The sequence below is a fragment of the Chelonia mydas genome, chromosome 2 (genome assembly GCF_015237465.2).
Source record: "Chelonia mydas isolate rCheMyd1 chromosome 2, rCheMyd1.pri.v2, whole genome shotgun sequence".
Classification (NCBI taxonomy): Eukaryota; Metazoa; Chordata; order Testudines; family Cheloniidae; genus Chelonia; species Chelonia mydas.
Window position 1 is genome coordinate 252,294,167 of NC_057850.1, and position 23,307 is coordinate 252,317,473.

The 23,307-nt window shown below is 44.0% G+C and overlaps 1 protein-coding gene across 9 annotated transcripts in view; it reads left to right on the forward strand.

The window, feature by feature from the left end:
* The window catches only part of ADCYAP1R1 (ADCYAP receptor type I), a 172,958-nt gene that overhangs the window by 13,211 nt on the left and 136,440 nt on the right, over nt 1–23,307 (forward strand). For 8 of the 9 annotated variants that reach the window (XM_037891202.2, XM_027828858.3, XM_037891204.2 and 5 more), the window contains exon 2: nt 19,755–19,911. In XM_037891202.2, the coding sequence (XP_037747130.1) occupies nt 19,861–19,911 (51 nt within the window). In that variant the 5' untranslated portion in view covers nt 19,755–19,860. Of the gene's footprint in view, nt 1–18,676; nt 18,742–19,754; nt 19,912–23,307 lie in introns of all 9 variants that reach the window. The other variant, XM_043541642.1, reaches the window with a different exon arrangement.

Sequence of the window (23,307 nt, forward strand, 5' to 3'; positions counted from 1 at the left end):
CCCTGTCTTGCCTCAGGGCATGTAACACAGTTCTAACCCTCGACTCCGATTTCTGACTTTGACTCTGACCCTTAGTTCTGGCATGTGAACTCTGACTCCGGTTCTAACCCTGGGCTCCAACTCCTGGCTCCTGACTTGGGCTGTGGTCCTTGACTCTGGCAACTGGCTGCTGATTCCTGCTCTGACCACTAGACCTGACCGCCTACCTCCTGGTCACATGACACTTCCCATCTGAGTTGGATACAAGCTGGCTACATAGAGAGGAAAACTGGGTTCTATATATCAATCTCCTGAGCCATCCATCCTCCTAGGTCTGTTTTTATGTCTTAACTGCCTGTGTTTCAATTTATAGCCTTTCTCTGAAGTTTTTGACCACCCAAATTTCTCTTTATGCTCTTAGTTTGAAGCTCTGGGAGTGGTAGGGTATTGGCGTCTTCCAAAGAAGGTTTATTAGCTTGTTCCTTCCAAATTACCATTTATCATCCATCCCTTTTCAAGTTGCTGTTGAAAGAATGATTGGATTAAAGTGACCTAGGTTGACCTATGTTTTTGGGGGGGAGGGGGAGATATCCATACATGCCTGCATATGTACCAGTGTGCATACATACATAGGGAGACACACCATCCAGGTTTGGAATGTCTAGAGTTTAAAACAGTTTGATTGCTTTTTCTTGACCACTTCTGTGAAGCCTTAGTTGATGGTGATTGTTGGTTTATTTTGATTCCTCTAGTTCCCTTTCATTCCAGTTCTTTGCACAAGTGGGGAATTGTTGGAAGGCGCTGCAGTGCTGTGGCGGTGATCACAGTGTAAGAGCAGATGATTGCCGGCTGGATAGATGGATGTAGCATTCGTAGATGGGCTGCCTGATGGTTATCCGTTTTTAGCAATTGACAGTGTGATCTGGCTGGGTACTTAGAATGATTAGCTTTGGTTTTAGACCCCTTTTAATATTGTGTTCTGCAGGCTGTGCAATAGGTGCCTTTATAAAGGGCCAGATTGCATCTGCAGTGTTATTGTAGCCGTGTTGGTCCCTGGATATGAGAGAGACAAGGTGGGTGAGGTAATATCTTTTATTGGACCAGCTTCTGCCAGCTTCTGCAATCAAGCTTCTGAGCTACACAGAGCTCTTCTTCAGATACTCCATAACCCTTGGACCAGGCCCCAAATGTGGGCCATTGCTTCAAAGGTACGATGGAGTCTAATTAGTAAAACATTTTAAAAAAAACCAACCCTGCCTGTCTGCTGTGTGTTGGACCTTAAAGAGTCCATCTTCCTTTCCATAAGAGTTGAGCGCCGATGTCTGTGGCTAACATTCTGAGTCTGCTGCTCTGCAGCAAAATGTGTGCTGATGGATTGACGCCCTCTGACTGCATTGCCGTGAGGTGAATAGTTGGCGAAGGCCTTTGTGGTGAAAGATGCCATATGAGTGTGAAATACTCTTGTGTCTGAAAGTTACAGGCTAGGATACCATGGATGAATACTTTTTCTTAGCATGTGCGCAACATGCCTCAGGTGGCATGTAACCAGGATTCATCACGGAATTTGGTCCGCTGGTTGGATCATTAGTTTCCCCGGCTCGGGCCGGGTATTGACGGGGAGTGCAACGTGAACACTGATCCATGCACCCCCAGAGACAATATCAAAATAGGATACAATAGTATAGGTACCCAGATTTCCCTCTTCCTTAGTCTTCTTAGATTTGTGCATGCTGCTCTTTTGCTCTGGCAAAATAATCTGCTTCGCCACTTCCTCTCTATCTCTGTGTAATGCAGCTGCTCATTGGGTATCTTACTTCCACTTGCCATGGCTCTGGGCTTAGCTCTAGTGTGCCCGGATAGGGGATTCTTAGGCAGGTGGCTTACAAACACTAACATGGAATAAAGCCTTTAGTGGATATAGTAGAAGAATTCTCCCAAGGTGGGCAATATACACCTGAGAAGTGGATCTGAAGAGAAGGTTGGCTGAATGTCTGAGAGCCTGTATACTGAACTTGTGGATCCCTAGGCAATGATTTCCTCAGGGACAATAACTACATGGAAGATTTTAGACTGTATTCTTCATGTCTCTTTTTAGTGGCTTGGAGGACATATTCAGAAGGCAACTAAAGGGATGACTTTGGCATTTCTCAGAAGGAAATGTATCATCCTTCTCTTTTCTATAGCTCAGAGATATATTTTAATCATAAACAAGCTATCTTCTTTCATGCTCCGAGCAGGGCTGGAGCACCCACAGGAAAAAAATGATGGGTGCTGAGCACCCACCGGCAGCCCCCCGATCAGTCCCCCCAGCCCCCCATGCCTCCCGCCCACCAGCAGGCCCTGCTGATCAGCACCTCCCCCTCCCTCCCCACGCCTCCCGCCCGCTTTGAACAGCGTTCAGGAGGCTCCGGGGAGAGGGGGGAGGAAAGAGGATGCAGCGCGCTCGGGGGAGGGGGCAGAATTGGGCAGGAAGAGGTGGTGCAGGGTGGAGTGGCGGCAGGAAGAGACGGGGCGTGGGTGGGGTCTTGGGGATAGGGGTAGAGTGGGGGTGGGGCCTGGGGCAGAGCTGGGGGTCAAGCAACCCTGGCACTTTGGAAAGTCAGTGCCTATGGGCGTCACTATTATTTATACGTGTGCTAGCTCTCCTTGAGCTACCACAAGTACATATACATGAGAAGGGGCATCACACCCCTGGCTCAGAGTGTAGTCATAGCTATAGGCTGCTGTGGAAATTGAAAGTGCCCAGTAACCTTCGAGGAGGTGCCTAGCAACTGGCAGGATCAGGCTCATAATGAAGAGAACAGCAAAATGAGATGGAAAGACAGATAACTGTTGTGGAAGAAATTAACCCTGCTTTAGGTTCAAGGTTTTCCAAGATCACTGCTACACCCATGAAATAATTAGAAATTGTATTAATAAATAACTTATCCAGCTGATGGGGGGGGTGAACAAATTATTCACTGAATGTTATTTGATTGTTCAAAAACAAAAATATTTATTCACAGATTAGGTGAAGAAAAATCCCAGGGTTTGATGAATAAACCCTTCAGAACATATAACTTGTCCAGTCTCCTTTCCACTAAAGTGTTGGTCCCGAACCTGCTGCCACTAAAGTCAAGTGTGTGTTTTAGCTTTGATTTGAATGAAAACAGGATTGTGGCCCAAATGAGCATGCGACTGTGGCGTTTGGAAGATGCACCTTAGGAAGCCTTGAGAACATGAGCTCCCCAAATACCAGGCAAATGGAGGAGATGCTAGGAAGGATGAAAAGGACATAGAAGCCCTGTCAGGAGGAACATATAAGAAGTGAGGCCATAGGGAGATGCTGAGGATCCACATGAGATTTATGGCAGATCTTGCTTGCCTCTTCTTTTTCCCTCTATGATGAACAACAACAACAAAAAGGCAATGTGACACTACGCGCCATATTCATCATAGTAATATTATTATGATATGATTATGGCATAGTTATGATGCATTTTGTACAAGATGGGTTGTGTAAGGTGTCATTGGAAAAGTTATGATTTGCTGAATATGATTATCCCATTTGTGTGCATGTATCATTTCTGTATCTAAAGTTATGAATATTGGCTATGTATCTGTAGTTCAAATGTGGTTAAATGACACCCACTAGGCAAAATGCTTCCAGCCTAAACAGCTGGTTGGGAAGGGCCTATTCAGGGTAATGGGCCATTAGAAAAAACAAAACAACAGGCCTTAGGAGAAGCTTATCCCCCACCTGAGGAGCCTTCCTGAGAATGCTCCAGACAGCCTGTAAGTAATGGCTGCTGTGACTCTGTAAGGGCCTGTGAGCAGACCACAGGACTCTGGACTCCATTTTGGGTATCTGTACTTTTCCACAAACTGGGCTAGGAACTGTTTTGGGAGCAAAGGGTTCCTGCCATATGCTACAGCTATATAAGGCAGGAAGTGACATTATCTGTTGTTATTCGCTGCCCCACAACTGAATAGCTGAGAGAAGCTCTGAAAGAAAAGGACTTGGAATGGTGGCGGGGGGATCCCAAGCTGCGAAGCAAGTGCAGCTTGTGCCTGGAGAATCTGCCAGCCTGCTTGTTTCATCAGTCAGGGTGAGAAATTGCTAATTCATATCCAGTCTTTCCTGTGTTTTGGGCTTAATTTGCGGTTTCGTTTATTTACGAGGTAATCTGCTTTGATCTGTTTACTATCACTTAAAATCTATCTTTTTGTAGTTAATAAACTTGTTTTAGCTTTTAATCTAAGCTAGTGTGCCTTTGCCTGAAGTGTCTGGGGGAAAATCTTAGCTTGGTTTAACACAGGTGTATTGTGCATATTCCTCTCCGCATTGAGGGAGAGGCAAACTGAGTAATAAATTCATACTGGTCGGGGTTTTGACCGGGGCAGGATGGTACCGCTCTGGGGTCTTACGCTGGAAGCTGGGGGTAATTTTGACTACAGCCTCCCTATTATTGATTCATGCCGTGGTTGGCCAAAGCCTGCATGCAACTGCAGCTGGGTGTGTCCCTGCCTGCGTGAATGCTAGTGGGAATGTAGGACTGGGAGTGGTCCAGAGGTTGTCACAGCAGCACAGTGTGAGTGGTGAGTCAGAGGGCTCAGTGGTATCCCAGTTCTAGGTGGCACCCAGGGGGAACCCATCACAGGCAAAAGTTGGTTTATTTGAGACTAGCTGTTTCCATAGGTCAATGGGTTACTTCCCAGTTCTCTCTGCAATATCTGCCCTGTGACTGGGCTATCGCTAGACTTCTGCTGTCTGTGAGAACTGGGAGCTTCCTGGGAGCATTGTGCATCCCTGTATCAGTCAGTAACAGCCTTTATGCTGATCAGATTAATCTCTGTGCGCTGCTCAGCTTTTGAGAATTGACACTGCCAGTCCTACCGTTCAGAAGTTAAAAACACAAGTAACTTTCCAGCAGGTCAGATTCTAATTCAGTTTCTACTGAAAGTCGCTGAATGTTGTTCAACCATTCAATGCTGAAAATATTTACTCACAAATTATGTGACAGAAGAATCCTAAGGTTTGCTGAACAAACCCTTTAGCACCTATAACTTGTCTCACTGAAGTCACTGGGACTTTGTCAGAGTGAGAGACACCAGATCTGATCCAAAGAGAGGATTGGGGAGTACTCCTCAAAATGCAGCCTGCACACCATTTGAATCTTTGATCCCTGGATAACAAGGCAACTAGATGTATTTTTTTTTAAACTGAAATCCCATCCTTGAACCACTTCTGTTGAGATACAAATGTCAGGCCAACAGTTTAAGGACCAGATTTCAGAACTCTGTTATGTTGGTGAGCAGTTACTCACTTAAGTAGGATTACTCCTGTTAAGACCTGCTCTCCAGTATGAGCAAGTGGCTCCCAATCTGGCCAGTAATCTTTATCCTGGTCCAGAGAAGGCCAATTAAACCCTGAGATGAATGAATGATAAAACCCAGGGTCACAGACCATGCAGTTCATGTAGTTTACATTTAAACCACTCTGCAGTGTCTAAGAAAATGAAAGTGATTTTTTTTCTTAGCTTCAGCCTTCTGGGGTCTATCATGGATGAATGTATCAGAGCTGAATACAAGATTAAGAATTAAAAGCTTTACCAAGTTAAGTCACAGAAACCCTACATGTGAAGCAAAATGATATGTTGATTATGTGTGGAGGAGAAGTAGAAAAGTCTAAAATAAAACTGCATGGAATAAACTGGCAATACACATGATAAAATATCTGGAGTAACTCTCTTACCTGGAAATCTGAGTTCTCCTCATAAATAGTGAGTGTTCTAGCCACTAATGACTGGATTAGCATGCCCCTGCCATCCATGATAGGATAATCCAGCAGTTGACGGCTAGAACAATGAGCAGCTACAACGAGGAATAATTTTTACAAAAAAGTAGTGTGTCATATTGAGGTTTCCTTGCAAGTCTGCTCAAGAAGCCACAGTAAATGTAAACAATACCAGTCTTTTCACCATGGCCACTAGTTGCCAGCTAGACTAATACTGAATGTTATCAAAGATGGTAGCAGTTGTTGGAGGGTTCCTGAGTTTACATGGGATGTTGGGTGTATAATTTGTAGAGTGGGTTGTGGGGGGAAATAGCAACGCTTGTTTTTTCATTGGACAAAAATCTGATCCATTTTTGAATTTCGAACAAAATGTTGGTCAACTCTGTAAAACAGATGGAAAAACAAACAAAAAATATCCCTGCAATTTTTTTTTTTGAAATGGTGATAAAAATTTTGGGGACACTTCAGAAATTCAAAGAATTTCATTCTTGTCCATACAATGCAATCATGATAGAACAAATTTATTTGTTATTTGAAGGACAGCAAGGACATCTGATCAAATTCAACTGCTGGCATAGGAGGTGCTCGATTCCTTTGACTTCAAAGGGTTTGTATCTACATGTGCCAGTGGTAAATTAGACCAATGTGGTATAGTAATACCAAAGTAACTCACACACAGAACTCAATCATGAGAAGAGCCGAGTGCCCTCAACTTTAAAAGCACTTCACAGGAACAGACCTTTACTTTGCTATGTGGTTGCATTAACATGACAAAAGTGGGTGGAATCCCAAGGAAAAAAAATGGATAGCATCATTAGTGTGACCTATATGGCTTTTTAGCTGAAAAAAATTCACTGAAAGACTAGGAGTGTGTGTGTGTTTAGTTGGAAACTTAGCTTGTTTTGAAGAACCGTTACAAAAAATGTTTTCCAATTTCAGAGAAATTCAGGGTTGTTTCAACTGTATATTAGAATAAAAGGATGATTGAGGCTGAATGGTTTGAGTTAGATGATAGAATGTTGTATAACAGGGTGGTGGGTTGGGGATTCAGTAGTCTACATATTTATGGCCAGTTATTCTTTATGTCCTATCATTGTTTATTGTTATTTTATTGTTCTACTCCATTGCTTTTCTGACTGGCTTGCTCCCTCAGAGGAAAATGAGCCAAAATCGTTTCTACCAAACCCCCTGATCGCAGCTGATTAAGGATCCAGAAACAATAGTTTTGTGACCAATCACAACCAACCCACCCCAGGGAGAAAAAAAGGTTACTAAAATGTGTCACAAAATTCTAGCTTCATCTTAATAATGTGTGTGTGTGTGGGGGGCGGGGGAGCATGCAAAGTGTTCTCAGAAGACTTTTTTGTTCTAATCACCTGGCTTTTTGTTCAGGAAACAGCCATGAACCAGTCAATCTTTGATAAAATACTTAATTCTTTGGACAGATCTAATTACATCCAAACTATATGCAAGGCAGAATCCTGTCGTTTGTTGTACAATGTATGTGTATTATCATATCAAATATCTACCACACAGTTTACTTCATTTGCCTGAAACAGTATTATGCTATTTCCCCTTGGGGCCACTAGATGCTCATTCTTATCTACTGAGACAAAGGGATTATTTTCCCCCATGAGTGACACATCGCAAGATGGTATAAAAACACGTCTCATGCCTCATTTACTCCAGCTGGCTACAGACGCTCGGGACAGAGGTGAACACTGCGGCTCAGTGAAAGAATGACTGTAAATATGCACCCACGACTCGTGATGTGTTTTTTGTTTGCCGGGTGGCCATAAAAAGCTGCAGACTGACTTGCTGCAATGTACACTGCCAACTGTGGAATCTGAGCTAGCCGCTCGGCAGACCCCCTGCCGAGCCAGGGGACTGAAGGCAAAGAGCTTGTCACGGGCTTTACGTGCATTAGTGTGCATTTCTTGAAGTGCCTTTGGCACTTGAAATTGCAATCGGACATGCCTCAAAGGCTCTTGGGTGCTGACATGTAAACAGGTCAGCCTTTCGAATATGTTTTGTCAGCTAAGTATTCACACGGAATTGGTGATCTCCTCCTCCTTGGAGATGGGTGAAGTCCCAGATCCCCACCCCCAGTGTTACCCTGGTGATGGGAGACTCCTTCCTGAGCTGCCTGCCATCTGCAGGCTGCAAGAGCCATTAATAATGGAGCAAGTGGAAATGAGGGCTTCGGGACTTGTATATTTCTCATCTTAATAAATTGCATCCTTTGGAGAGGGCTAAAATAGATCGCCTAGTGCTGGCAATCAATAACGTTTTGCTTTGCATTCAGTTTTTTTCTATGTCTCTCAAGCACTGAATAGGACTGGTTGTTCCTCTGTCGTGTGAGAACGGTCGCTACCCCACGAAAACATGCATGTCGACAGCAGTTCCCCTAGTAAATGTGTTCGGAGGCCATTCAGAGAAATTTGGTTTTGGAGAAGATGCGGGGGAAGGGAGGAGGGGGAAAGGAGTTATTGCTGGAAAACTAGTAATAAGGCCATCTCTATGCTACAGCCTCCGCAGTGACAGAGCTATGGCTCTGTGGTTGTGCTACTGTAACACATTAATGTAGACGCTTCCTGTGTTGAAGGAAGTGATTTTCCCATCAGTGTGGTTAATCCACCTCTCTGAGAGGTGATAGCTCGGTGGATGGAAGAATCCTCTCAGCCTAGCTGTGTCTACACCGGGGTTAGGTTGACCTAACTACAGCACGGAGGGTGCAAAATTTTTCACAGCCCTGTGCGACGTAGCAATGCCAATCTAATTTTTAAGGGTAGACCAGGCCTCCAGGTGAGATCCTGCTCCCCTGGAGGTCAGTGGGAGTTTTGCCAATGATTTCAATGGCACCAGGATTTTACCTCAAGAGTATTTGACAGATGCAGAGCAAGAAACCACTTGTTCATGCCAGATTTTCTTCAGCAGCTATTCAAAACACGGAAGAGCCAGAGACTGTTGTGGTTAAAGTATCTCTGCATAGTAACATCAATACATAGGAATTGCCAGACTGGATCAGATGCTGGGGCTATCTAGTCCGGTATCTTGACTCCAATAGTGGCCAGTGCCTGGTGCTTCAGAGGAAAGTGCAAGAAACCCTGCAGTATGCAGATGTGGGATAATTTCCCTCCCCCGCCCCCACACCCCCTCACGTAGGTTTAATCCTAGTCCCTCGTAATGAGAGATTAGTTTAAATCAAGGTTTTATAGCCCTGTTTTAAGATCTGTCCAATACCTTATTCCAGTGCTTCTCCAGCTGTGGTCCATGGAGCCATTTCTGTCTAATGGAGAAGCATCTATCCATCTGCAAGCAGCAGTGCTACTGGACAGACGCTGGGACTGGACAACAGGGGCTGGATCACTGAAAAATTGCCCTCTTCTGATCATTCACTCTGAAGCATCTGGTGCCAGCCACTGTCAGAAGACAGGATACTGGGCTACACGGACCATTGGTCTGTCCCGAGGATGGCCATTCTTATGTTATGTTGTGGCCAGGCCACGTGATAGATCCATGCCAAGACTCTGAGGATTGATGCAGGCTTTTTTGACCAACTAAACTAAATAATCTCTCTGCACCTTGCACAGCTGCTTCATGGCCTCCTCTGTTGGGTGTTTCATTAATGTCATTTCCACTGGGATCGAATCTGTGCAAAAGACCAAAGGAGGGGAAGGAAATGCACAGCAAGATAGAACTGAACTGCGTAACAAAGAGAGATTAGAGTAGTGTAGTACCTACATATACTAAGAGACGGACCCTGCCACACAGAACTTGCAATCTAGATGGAGACGAGAGAGTGAAGAAGGGAATATTATCATTCCCATTTTACAGATGGGGAATGGAGTCACAGAGATTGTGACTTGCCCAAGGACATACATGCAGTCCATGGCAAAGCTGGGAATTGAAACAAGATCTCCTGAGTCTCAAACTAGTGTCTTAACTCTCATTTATTTATCCTGTTGTGGTAGCACCGAGAAACCTCACCCATAGATCACGTCCCCATTGTGCTAGGTGCTGTACAAACAAAGAACAAAAAGGTGGTCCCTTCCCCAAAGAGCTTACAGTCTAGGTATTTGATCATGCTTTCTCACCAATGTGTTTTGTGACTGGAGATCTTGCCGGTTTTCCAGGCATCTTTCTTGCATCGCTTGTTTTCCCCCCGTTCTCCCGCCTTCTAAAACAGCACGTAATAGCTCAGAAAGACGGAAGCAACTGAGTTGCAGCACCAGGCCTGTTCTGAGATGCATCTCCCTGATGCTGGAGCTCTCGAGGTTTTCAGGTCTCACAGATGGGGGTAATTTCCTTAACCAAGCAAGGCAACAGAAAAGAAATATTCACCAAAGTCTGGTGCGATTGAGCCCATGCACGCTTGCTTATTGTGGCACAGATCTGCTGGAGAGATGGACAGATCCTCATGTGGGACATCACTGTAGACTTGCCGAGTAGTGCTCACTGAAGAACAAAAAGAAAAGGAGTACTTGTGGCACCTTAGAGACTAACCAATTTATTTGAGCATAAGCTTTCGTGAGCTACAGCTCACTTCATCGAATGCATACTGCGGAAAATACAGAAGATGTTTTTATACACACAAACCATGAAAAAATGGGTGTTTATCACTACGAAAGGTTTTCTCTTCCCCCACCCTACTCTCCTGCTGGTAATAGCTTATCTAAAGAACAGACCATTAGTTTCACAAAAGCAGTGCAGCTTGCGTGGGAAAATAGTAAGGAACCCAACACAGACTGCTAGCAAAGATCACTTACCTCATCCAGTCTGCATCCCTCTGCAATTTTGCTGCAGTTCTGACCATCTCTCTTGTTGGCTGATAAGGTTACATGAGACTGTTTTACTTTCATATCATTCTCATGTGTTTCCCCCCACCTTCAGCTTTAAGCAATTGTCCACTGGTTTTCTACTTTCTCAGACAACAGATAACTCCCTTCCTTTGTTCATTTGTTACCTTGATTTTATGGAAAGAGGGGGAGTCTTGGGAAAGACATAGCCATTTGTGTCTAGGAGGCAGCGTGGTCTGGTGTTGGGAGACATGGGTTTCATTTCCAGTCTGTTACTCAATGCTGGATGAGTCTCTTAGGGCATATTCTTCAGACATGCTCTCCCCCTTTGAGCTCCGTTGGTGTTGTTGATAGGTGATAAAGTTGTTAGTCTATTGTTGAAAGTACTTCTGAAAAATCAGGTCCTTAACTTCTCAGCACCTCAACTTGCTCCTTTGGTTCATGGCATAGTGACACGTTGATAAAATGCTCTGGGTACGCATTTTTCCACCATATGTAAATCCAGTTTACTCAGTGCCTCATTATTTTTTTCCTCCTAATCTATAGTTCTAATTTCCTGTACTCTTCCTTTCCTTCCTGTACTCATTCTTTTCCTCTAGCATTTTTTTTTTCTGAATTCTTCCTAAGTTTTAGGGATCAGAGTTATGCTCAGCATTCCAGGTATGTTGACATGTGAATGAGCCTCTTTTGATGGTACCACAAAAAGAAAAACAGATTTGCCTTGCAAATGGACCACTTCCCAGATTCCCTGTGCGTACAGCTTGCTTACAGTTCAGTATCCTGACCCTCAGGCACCATTTGTGCATACAGAAGGGTAATCCAGGCCTTATTGCATTCTTAAGGGATCCTCAACCACTCACAGCCCATAGGCTTCATAGAGGAACAGCACTATCGGGGACCTTACTGCGTAGCTGCCAGCAGTAGACTCCTCTGTCCAACAGTGGTTTGTGAACACTCCATAAAATGTCGCTATGGGAGAAGTACATTTTTCTCTTTTAAAGGGGCCTTATGCAACTCTGTGATCATTATGTAAGGTTCCTTCAGGGCCATGAAGAGTGGCACTGTTACTACCCGGCTTTTGCATTTGATTTCTCTGTATAGTAATATTGGCTCTTTCATCATGGTGACTCATTGTAGCTTATGTTTTCTTTGCGCCATATGAACTGTGCGTTTCTGGTTCTATAAGCTGTGCGAGCAGAACACCTGCTCATAAAAAACAACTGCCCACAGGTAATTTATCATTAATTCTTTAGTTAGTTAACGCATGTATGTCGCGGTGTGCATGACACAGGTTCAGGTGTACCTGATGCTTTGCATAGCCGTTAAAGAGACAGGCCTCAATTGTCAAAAGGGACTGGTGATTTTTGGGTGCCCGAGTCAAGACACTGCAGGGACCTGCTTTTCAGAGGGCAGGTGTTGGGCACTTTTTGAAAATTCAGGCCCCTTGAAGCTGTCTCAGGTTGGGCTCCTGAAAACTGAGGCTCCCAAAATCACTAGCCTGGTAACTTAGAGAATGGTCCTGGTCTAGAGAAGTTTACAATGGCAAGGCTTTGAGGTGCTGGGGAAATACCGTAGGGCAAAGGGAGGCCTGGTAGCAGAGGGACATGAAATAAGGTAGAGGGGATGCTATGTATTGTGTTATACATTGTGTTCCTTTCTTCTAAGCATTATTTTCATATATGGGTGGTTCATGAATTTAGGGTTCATCCTGTCCGGGGCCAGACCAGCGGCCAGTACCAGCTGTTTCAGAGGAAGGGGCAAGAGATTTGAGGGTAAAGCAGTAATAACTACATCACAGTATTGACATAGGTCACTCCCATAAGGCTATGGCTCCTGGCCTTTTGGGGTAGCTGTATCAATGAACCAGCCCACCACTGTATTTCTTGTCCTCATATCACTGTCTGCCTCTACGTCCCTCACCTCATTCATGATGAACTTGGGGCTCAGTATCTGTACAATGGCTCTTGCTTGCATGTTGCTCAGTTAAACATGCTCTAGACTATGCATCTTAGACTCCTTCAGACTCTCACGTACTCAGAGGGTTGGGGCCGCAATTTCTCTTATAGAGCAAACATGCATAGCTGGAAAAAGAATGGGTAGCACTGGAGTCCAGCTTAGAGTTCATGAACATGGGCCAAAAGGTGCCTAAGGTGTTGACTCAAGGATCCTTCCTCACTCATTATGCTTCTCCAGGTTCAGCCAGGCATAACTGCAGTCCCTGCTAGCACACCTAGGGCAACTGAAAGGGGGTGGAAGGAGACAGATCTGTGGCCCCACTAATCTCTTCACTGGCCAGCAGGTGTGGCCAGTCATGTAGTGGAGTACACACTGCACCCTCCTGAGGGGGTGTAGCAGTGAATGCGAAACCCGCTTCAGGCCAGTTTACCAAAGTCGCCTCTAGATTCACCTGGGTCTACACCACCCCTTGCATAGGTCAGTGTGTGATTTAAAATGAAAGGGCCGTGAGAGGATCTCAGCTCTGGAGCAAGCTATGCCCTGGTCAGAAATAACTGACCTTTAGAGTACACATTTATTTGCATGGGGTGCTAAAGAGGGTGGGGTTTAGATCTGTGGAAGATTGTGTGTCTTGTCGGGGGCTTCGTTCTGTTGGCTGTGGGATATAGATGGTTGGAACATTTTGAATATTTTTGTCAACATTTTGAATTTCAAAAATTTTCATGAAAAATTTGATCTATTTTCCAACATCTCCACTGTCTGACGGCAGGGAAGAAGGGCTTCTAGAGTCTGTGACTGCTGCTCCTTCTTACAGAAATACAAAATAGGCACACTGCAGAACTAAGGAGAAAACCCGACAAGGAAAAGAAATTCAGTCAAACAGCAGTTGCAAAACTTGGATGTACCAGTTGTAGAACACACCCCACTGGTTGGAAAAGAGTTCTTTATACTTTCCTTTTGTACATGCTCCTAACACAGTACAGCAACTGAGTGTATTCTTACCTTTGTGATCTCATCAGGCATATTAGTTAGAAATGGACAACATACATCACAAATACTGCAAAAGGGTAATTAACCCATCTGCGAGGACAAAAGGAAAAGTCTCATTCTATTTTTACTTGGCCTACTAATTCTCCTTAAATACAGTTTATAAATATTTCCTTGCAATTGACTATTCATGTGCATTAGTTAAGAAAGTCGTGCCATTCCAACTGACTGAAGTTTTTTGAGGGGAGTTGACAAAATAATGGCATAAAAGAGAACTGACAGGTGATGCAGTGGAAAAATTTCCTCTACAGCAGGAATTACTGAGTGGATTCTTTGGCCTATATTATGCAGGAAATCAGATTAGACGAGTGTTTCCCAAGTTGTGGAGTGTGCCCCCTGTGGGCAGGGTACAGGGATAGGCCTATTAATTATTCTCCTGTGTCTTAGCTTTCATAACCCAACAGATGGTGATATGTGCAGACTGGTTTCAATTATTTTCAGGCAAAACGACTTTCAATATTGTATGAGCTTCTCGCCTCAGTTGCTTGTACTTGGAGCGGAAAGTAGCCATGGTCCTGAATTCTAAAAGCAGCAGATGTAGTCTCTTCTTCTAATATGGCTGCATTCGTCAACTATGGATGCTTTGACACATGTTTTGGTGACATGGTCCAGCAAAATCTAAGAAGTGAACCCACATGTTGGTTCCACTGGTGGCCATGTTGGCTGGGCCTATCTCAGTAGCCAGATGTGCTCTGACAGTTGCCGTGCCTTACAGTCTAATCCATCCCATTCCTTTCTGAGGCTCCCAAAACAGTCATAAATGACTTTTGACACTAATAGCGCTGTCTACTCTTTCCAGTAGGAAACCCTGCTGAAACCATGGCTGTTTGATTAGAACTCCTGTGCAGTAACCCTTCCATCCCTATGCTTCTGTAGCTAACAAAAGACATTGCAGTCAGGAAATTTCATTCATGGGCTTTGCCATTTAGGGATGGAATAAACAAAGGTGAATAAACAAAAAGGCTCAGGGCTAAGTCCTCCACTAACGTAAATCAGTCTAGCTCCATTTAGTTAGTCTGTATTCGCAAAAAGAAAAGGAGTACTTGTGGCACGTTAGAGACTAACAATAAATTTGTTAGTCTCTAACGTGCCACAAGTACTCCTTTTCTTTTTCCTTACAGTGTGTATGGTAACACCCATTGTTTCATGTTCTCTATGTATATAAATCTCCCCACTGTATTTTCCACTGAACAGTATCCCCGATAATGTCACGGCTAACCTGGTGGCTGAACTTTGTAACTTTGTCCTCACCCATAACTATTTCACATTTGGGGACAATGTATACCTTCAGATCAGCAGCACTGCTATGGGTACCCGCATGGCCCCACAGTATGCCAACATTTTTATGGCTGACTTAGAACAACGCTTCCTCAGCTCTCGTCCCCTAATGCCCCTACTCTACTTGCGCTACATTGATGACATCTTCATCATCTGGACCCATGGAAAAGAAGCCCTTGAGGAATTCCACCATGATTTCAACAATTTCCATCTCACCATCAACCTCATCCTGGACCAGTCCACACAAGAGATCCACTTCCTGGACACTATGGTGCTAATAAGCCATGGTCACATCAACACCACCCTATACCGGAAACCTACGGACCGCTATTCCTACCTACATGCCTCCAGCTTTCACCCAGATCACACCACACGATCCATTGTCTACAGCCAAGCTCTACGATACAACCGCATTTGCTCCAACCCCTCAGACAGAGACAAACACCTACAAGATCTCTATCAAGCATTCTTACAACTACAGTACCCACCTGCTGAAGTGAAGAAACAGATTGACAGAGCCAGAAGAGTTCCCAGAAGTCACCTACTCCAGGACAGGCCCAACAAAGAAAATAACAGAACGCCACTAGCCATCACCTTCAGCCCCCAACTAAAACCTCTCCAACGCATCATCAAGGATCTACAATCTATCCTGAAGGACGACTCATCACTCTCACAAATCTTGGGAGACAGGCCAGTCCTTGCCTATAGACAGCCCCCCAACCTGAAGCAAATACTCACCAGCAACCACATACCACACAACAGAACCACTAACCCAGGAACCTATCCTTGCAACAAAGCCCGTTGCCAACTGTGCCCACATATCTATTCAGGGGACACCATCACAGGGCCTAATAACATCAGCCACACTATCAGAGGCTCGTTCACCTGCACATCCACCAATGTGATATATGCCATCATGTGCCAGCAATGCCCCTCTGCCATGTACATTGATCAAACTGGACAGTCTCTACATAAAAGAATAAATGGACACGAATCAGACGTCAAGAATTATAACATTGAAAAACCAGTCGGAGAACACTTCAATCTCTCTGGTCACTCGATTAGAGACCTAAAAGTGACAGTTCTTCAACAAAAAAACTTCAAAAAACAGACTCCAAGGAGAGACTGCTGAATTGGAATTAATTTGCAAACTGGATACAATTATCTTAGGCTTGAATAGAGACTGGGAGTGGATGGGTCATTACACAAAGTAAAACTATTTCCCCATGTTTGTTTATTCCCGCCCCTGCCCCCCCGGCCACTGTTCCTCAGACGTTCTTGTCAACTGCTGGAAATGGCCCACCTTGATTATCACTACAAAAGGTTTTCTCCCCCCCCCACCCCCCCACCCCCGCTCTCCTGCTGGTATTAGCTCATCTTAAGTGATCACTCTCCTTACAGTGTGTATGGTAACACCCATTGTTTCATGTTCTCTGTGTATATAAATCTCCCCACTGTATTTTCCACTGAATGCATCTGATGAAGTGAGCTGTAGCTCACGAAAGCTTATGCTCAAATAAATTTGTTAGTCTCTAAGGTGCCACAAGTACTCCTTTTCTTTTTGCACCCTATAAATGACACTCACAACACTGACACCCCTTCTACTGCTCATAAAATCATTTAAATAAAACAAAACCCCCACACCCTCCCCTAAGCAGAGTTCTGACCCTGTAAAGGGAGAAGTTCCAGATACTCCATAATATCTACTATGGTCTTCACTATTTCTCTGGATTTTACATGAAGGGTGCATTAGGTACTATCGTGAAGGGTGTCATTTGAAAACCTTAAGATAGATAAATGGACTTCTATGTATCGATGAGATTGCCCATCACCGTGATATCTGAGTGCCAGTCTAAATGCTGATCCTGGTCATTATAGTTATGGTATCACTGTCATCCCTACATTTTTCTGCATGATTGTTTTCCAGATGTCCCTCCTTGAATCATATTGGTCTCTCATTTTTTAAATAGAGATGCTCGGTAAATATTTCCAAGACGGGAAATGAAAACATCCATTTCTCTTATAAATGGAGCGTGCATTATGGAAATGTTTAAGTTGACTGTCTTCCGGAGATTAACTTAAGCCTGTGCTGCTATGTTGTTTTCCTTTCTACCATGGGTTCCCTATGGAAGAAAAGTGAGCAGAGATCAGTTCTAGCCATTAATCGGGGTTTCAGACCAAAGGCCTTTCCAAAGAGTGACTGCTGTGCAGATTTTCTGCTTGCCTTGTTGTAGACTCCTACCGCGTGTTAAAAAATCAATCAATGAAAGTTAAAGGCGGTGGGAGGGGAACAGACAATTAAATAAAGCTGGAAAATGGGCATGTGTAGAGATGTGCAAATAACAGATTTTTTTTTTTTTTTTGGCTCACTGGCTGTAACAAAAAAATCAAAGACCCCCCCCATTGTTTCAGGTCGCTGAACAAAATATTTCGTTTAACCCGAAACAAAATGTTTCATTTCGCTTTAGAGCGTTAACCTTTAAAACTAAATAATTAAAGCTGAAGAAAATTTTGGGGGAAAAAATTGTTGTGAATTAAAACAAAGTAAAAAAAAAAAAGTCATATCTTGAAAAAGTCAAAACGAAATATGTCAATTGTTCTGGGGAAAAAATTATGGATTTTTTGCATCAAAACAACTGGATGAATTTTATACCAATTTGCAGAGTATTTCTGTCAACACGGGGCTTGCATTTTCAGTGGAAAAACAGTTTTGCCTGAAAAATTTCAGCTCTGCGCTAGGCGTGTGGGGTGGGGGTGGGGTTGGAGACATGGCAAGAGGATTGGTTTCAAAATCTGGTTGAAGGAATTCTGAGAAATCATGTTGTGTTTTTTTGTTTTTAAAGCCAGGTAATGGGGGTGTCTTAGGTTCACCGGGGGCTGTTCTGTTTTCTTAAGTGCTGCGTAAAGCTGATGGGTTTGGAACACTGGAGAGCAGGGTGAATGGATGGTTTAGAGTTGCATGGGGGCATAAGCAGCCCATGACTCTAGATTGCTCTTAACTCTACATCAGCCAGGGGGAATTTTGCGTGGATGGACGCTGGCTATCCCATGAATTCTTATTGAATTTAACACGTGCGAGCATCCAACCATGTGGATGCAGTTGCAGAATCGGGGCCCTGGGTCATCAGAAACTTGAAAGTTGTCCTTGTCTAATGCCTAGGTGCCTAGATTTGGAAGTCTCGATCCAGTCTGAAGTAGGCAGGTTTCCATTTCTCACTTGCACAAAAACCTAGCCACTTTGTTGGCCTTCTCTACAGAGGGGGCAAGGAATGCAGGGGAACAGAGAACAAACACTCCTAACATAGGGCTGTAGGGAAATTTTCCACTCTCTGTGAGAAACATCTTGTGGAGCTACATAGAGGATTCCAGCCTCTATCAGTGTTGGTCCGTCATCTCTTTAAAATAATTACAATAATAGAGTCCTAATGGCCATTATTTTAACACAGAGCATCCATCCTGTAACTAGCATATTTCTAATGCATGCATTACCATGGTAACTAAATGCCATGCAGGACAGTAAGTCAGCAGTAGCTCTTCAATCTTCTCCCACACTTTCCTCCCAATATCCCTCATGTCTTGCAGTAAGAGGGTAGAGATCAGTCTCCATACCCCTCTCTGGGCTTCTTTGCCAAGGCTGCCAATAGGAGAGCCAATTACCAGCTAACAATCTGAAAGCCAGTCTGAGCTGTTGCCTCTGCCTGGCTCCCATGTACACAGGCTCTTTTTAATGGTGTGACTCTTATTTCCCACCTCCTCACCGCTAAATGTCAGGATGGACTTTTTCTGTCCTCCTCGGCTGAGATCTTATCTCTCTCTCTCTCATTATTTGATAAAACATCAGGAAGACAGTGGAGAAGTAATTAAATTCAGTACCTGAGCGGCGAGCGAGGGAAGAAAGGGAGGAGGGTGAGTATGGAGAGGTTTTTGTGAATCATTTGCCTCCTCTATTTAGTTGAGGCCTGGACTGAGATGACTAATGTAGAAGGAGAGGGTGTTTTTTTGTTTTTTTTTTTAAATGAAAGGCTCTCGGCTTCCCGAATGCTAATATCGTGCCAGCAAGCTGCAGTCAAGGTTGAAATTGGAAGGAATATTGAACAGCCCTCGATTGGAGAGTTATTTCATATTTATCTTTATTTATTTATCTTGTTGCTTTCAACCCGTTTCCCTCCTCGTCTTCCTTTTATTTATCCTTTTACTAGACTTAGCCCTCACTTTTTCTGCATCTTTTTTCTTTTGTAAGAATAACTATTGTTTTTCCCCCACAACATGTACGATTCTGGTATTCATTTTTGAATTCTCTTTACTTTTTTCTCCCCTCACGTATAGCGTTTCTGTGTTACCTTTGATCCCTCTGTTAAATTTTCCCTTTTTTTCCTCTTTTTTTTGGTCATGTTGCTGACCGGTATGCCAAACTGAGGGCCCAGGGAAATTGTGTCTTCTGTATATCTCCAGAGAACTAGGGCTAGATTCCCAGCTGTTCTCAATTGACATAGCTCCAGTGAAACCATCACCAGCTAAGGGTCTAGCCCCTTGATTCAGCCCAAGAAGTGAAAGTTCCCCAGCACGCCCATCAAGGGACTCAGTCCAATCCTTGGGTAGTTCAGTGTTCATGCCCCTTCAATCCCTGGCCTTGTACCAGTTGTTACATTCAGTCCCTTTACTTTACTTTTCTTTGGATGTGTTTAGTTTTTGTCATTTACATTGTTTCAGTAGTGCCTTTGTTCCAAATTATTGATAGCACAATAATGTCCATTTCCCCCACCCCCCAATCAAGGATCAGGAGCTGTACACATAAGTAACAAGATGTTGGCCCTTGACCTACACAGCTCACAATCTAGGTATTGTAACCCCTGTTCCTCTTTCCTGCAACTCTCCTTCTTATTTCTCATTATTATAATTCTCATACTGTTTCATTGCAGAGACCTGAGCTGAGTCTTGAAGACTGGGATCGGCAGATGGTGTGTGCTTGAGCCACAAGAACAGCTCTAAGTTGCTACAGATTGGCTATATATCTATTAGGAGAAGATGGCCATCTCCTTGAAGATCTGCTTCTTCACTCTGGTGCTGCTTCCTCTGGTATGGAATCCCAGGAACAATGTGTGCCTGTCTCTGTAATGATGGTCTGTGGGTGCATGTGTTTTAAATGCATGGGGTTGTCAGCCCACACTAGGAGAACGGCCTGTTGCTGACAATGGTAGAGGGAATCCGGAGAGCCCTCATAGCTTCTATTAAACCACTTTCCGCTTCTAGGCAGATGGGGTAGAATGATGCTCACCGCTTTTTTTGTACATGTGAAGAAGGCAGGGTCATATCGTCTACGTGTAAGGGCTTGTCTACACATTTCCCAGTTTCAGGTTCCTGAGCATTCCTGAGCGCTCTCTGGGTTTAGCTCAGAGTCCTCTGGGGTGTCCTCTGGGGTGTCCTGGATCCCTTCTCTCCTCTTGCACATGGCTTTCTCTCCAAATCATGGAGTTTCTCTGGTCCCTTCTCTCTCTCTAAAATATTCAGTGAAAGACCATCGCTTTGTCAGGTAACTCCCACTCAGCCTTATCTGGTTATTAAAGCCCCTCACCAGGTGATCCATTGCTTACATACTTCCCCACTTGAATTCGATTTGGTGGTTTGACTTATGTGGCAGTTATCTCTTTTTGTCCTGGGGTGCTCCCTTTAAAAAGGGCAATCATCAATATTTAACGACCCTCTGTTGTTAGCCCTGTGCCACCACTCGAGATGTTGGTCCCAGGCAGAGGTAAAAAGACAGCATAGACCAGCCTTACAATCAAAATGGAGTTGCCAGTCTGACAGAGAGATAGAGTCCCTAAAATCAGACAGGTTTCAGAGTAGCAGCCGTGTTAGTCTGTATTCACAAAAAGAAAAGGAGGACTTGTGGCACCTTAGAGACTAACCAATTTATCTGAGCATAAGCTTTCGTGAGCTACAGCTCACTTCATCGGATGCATTCAATGAAGTGAGCTGTAGCTCACGAAAGCTTATGCTCAGATAAATTGGTTAGTCTCTAAGGTGCCACAAGTCCTCCCTTTTCTTTTTTGTAAAATCAGACAGAATCCAAAAGCTGTACGTAGGCACAGTGCTCTAACCCCTGTCTCTTCAAACAGGCAGCTGATGAATTGAAGAGAGACAGGAGGAGTTCAAGATGGCAGGACAAGGTGGCAAACAAAGAGGCTCTTGCACTTGTGCTAGTGAGGCTGGAAGAGGGAACTGAGAGGAGGCTGATGCTAGATAAAATGAGGAATTGGGAATGACAAGCTCAGTGAGGTTTGTAGACTCAGATTTTTCAAGGCAAGACAGGATCATTTTGATCTCTAATCCAACCTCCTTCACAACATAGGTCATATAACAGCAGTTCCCAAACTTTTTGTCAGCATGACCCTATTTTAATGAATTATTTCTGTCTGGGACCCCAGGCAGCCTGGGAGATGCCATATGGAGTCCTCCACAGAGCGTGACCTTGAACGCACTGTATGTGTGAGGTCACACTGTGCAGAGGATGCTATTTTGTAGAGCAATATGGCGTCCCCCATGTGATGTGACCTTTCCTGCACTGTGCGTGCGAGCTCACGCTTTGCAGAGCAAAATAGTGTCCTTAGCACACTACGGATTGGTGCAAACCCATCTGCTGATGGTGCGACCCCATTCAGTGTCTCAAACCACAGTTTGGAAACTGCTGCCATAGAATTTCACCCAGTGATTCCTGCATCTAGCCAAATGACTTGTGCTTCAAGTAGACCATATCTTCTTTAAATCATTCCATTTTGATGTAAAACCTCCAGTGATAGAGAAATTCTCCACAGACCTTGATACAGAGGCGTGTCAAGAGGAATTCCATAAAAGGTTTTAGGAAGGAGCCACCCGAGGGCCCCCGAAGTGGGAATCTTCTGCCAAGATTTTCAAAAACTGACTTGCAATATTGAACGTCCAGCAAAGGACTCATTTAAAGTGGCCTGATTTCCAGAGGGTCACTGCTCAAAAATTGAGGCCCATTTCAAGTGTCTCAGATTGGGCGCCCAGAGATTGAAACACCCAAAATCACTAGTCACTTTAAAACAAAAATCTTGTCCTTTATTTCTAAAGGTGAATTTTGTTGTTATTGTAACTATATAACAGATCTCCTGAGCTTCCAGGTGAATGGACTTCCTGGTAAGTGTCAAAAGGCAACAAGCCACTGTTTACTATCTCCTGCATTTCAGTAAGTTGCTATGATCGCTGTTGTGGATAATTAATGATTGACTATGGCTTCTGTAATGGAGCAGCACTCGTTTGGTCATAATGAACGACCAGAAGGCAAAGCAGGGTTAATAGGATAGAATACTCGTCTTTTCTTCATATCATTTTCTACAGTGTCTCTGTACCTGTAGACAGTGCAAGATTTTGCTATAGTCTCCTGCAGGGTTCCAGAGAGTAACATCACTGATTCCCCCCCCCCCCACAATATAGGAAAGACTTATGCCCAAGGCAGAGGGTTTTATTATAATTTCTTTGTGTGTTAATTATTCTTTCATTTTTCCTCCCTCGAGTTTTCTCTCTCAAGCTGGAGCCTGTGCATATTGCACTGATGTTATTTACACTGTATGCCTTGTTGTGGCCACAGCTTGCTTTGCAATATCTGTACTAGTGGGTTAGCTCTCTGCTTTGACTCTCTGAATCAAAAGTGACATAGATCCCCTTCGCTTCTGGATCTCCCTGTTCTGTACAGTATAGATGTCAGGAAGCCAATCACATTATCTTGTTGAATTTTACCAGATTCCTTTATTAGGTCAGTTGCAAATATCACTGCAAAGTTTTAGAGCAAGCTAATTTCCTTCTTACACGCTGCAGACTAAGAAGCCCTGTAAAACGCTTTCTTTCCCACACCCTGCTGCCTTGTTTTGCCTTTCTACACACACAGCTGATGTATGATAAATCTTTATGGTACTTCCATGACTCCTATCAACGTAGTATCTGAGCACCTCACAGGCTTCAATGTCTTTATCCTCACAACCCCCTTATGAGGCAAGGCTGTTATTCCCAATTTACAGATGTGGAACTGAGGCACATAGAGATTAAGTGACTTGCCCAAGGTCACACAGGAAGTCTGCAGCAAAGCAGGGAATCAAACCCAGGTCTCCTGAATCCCAGACTAGCACTCTAACTAGTGGGCAAGTCACTTAGTCTCTCTGTGCCTCAGTGCCCCATCTGTAAAATGGGAATAATAGCCCTGCCTCACAAGAGTGTTGGCATCTCTTGGCATGATGTAAATTCCCTAAGGCAGTTGGATGGATTGGATTCATGGGCCTCTTCTGTACTTAGAATAAAGCCATCACTGGTGAGAAACCAATATAGACACACCACTGCAAACCCCAAATTATAGACAAGGAAAGCCATGACTTGCACTGGTTGAGCTTTCCTTGTTTCAAGTCAGGGTGAACTCAATCAGTGCAAGTCATGCCTTTTCTTGTCTACACTTGGAGATTG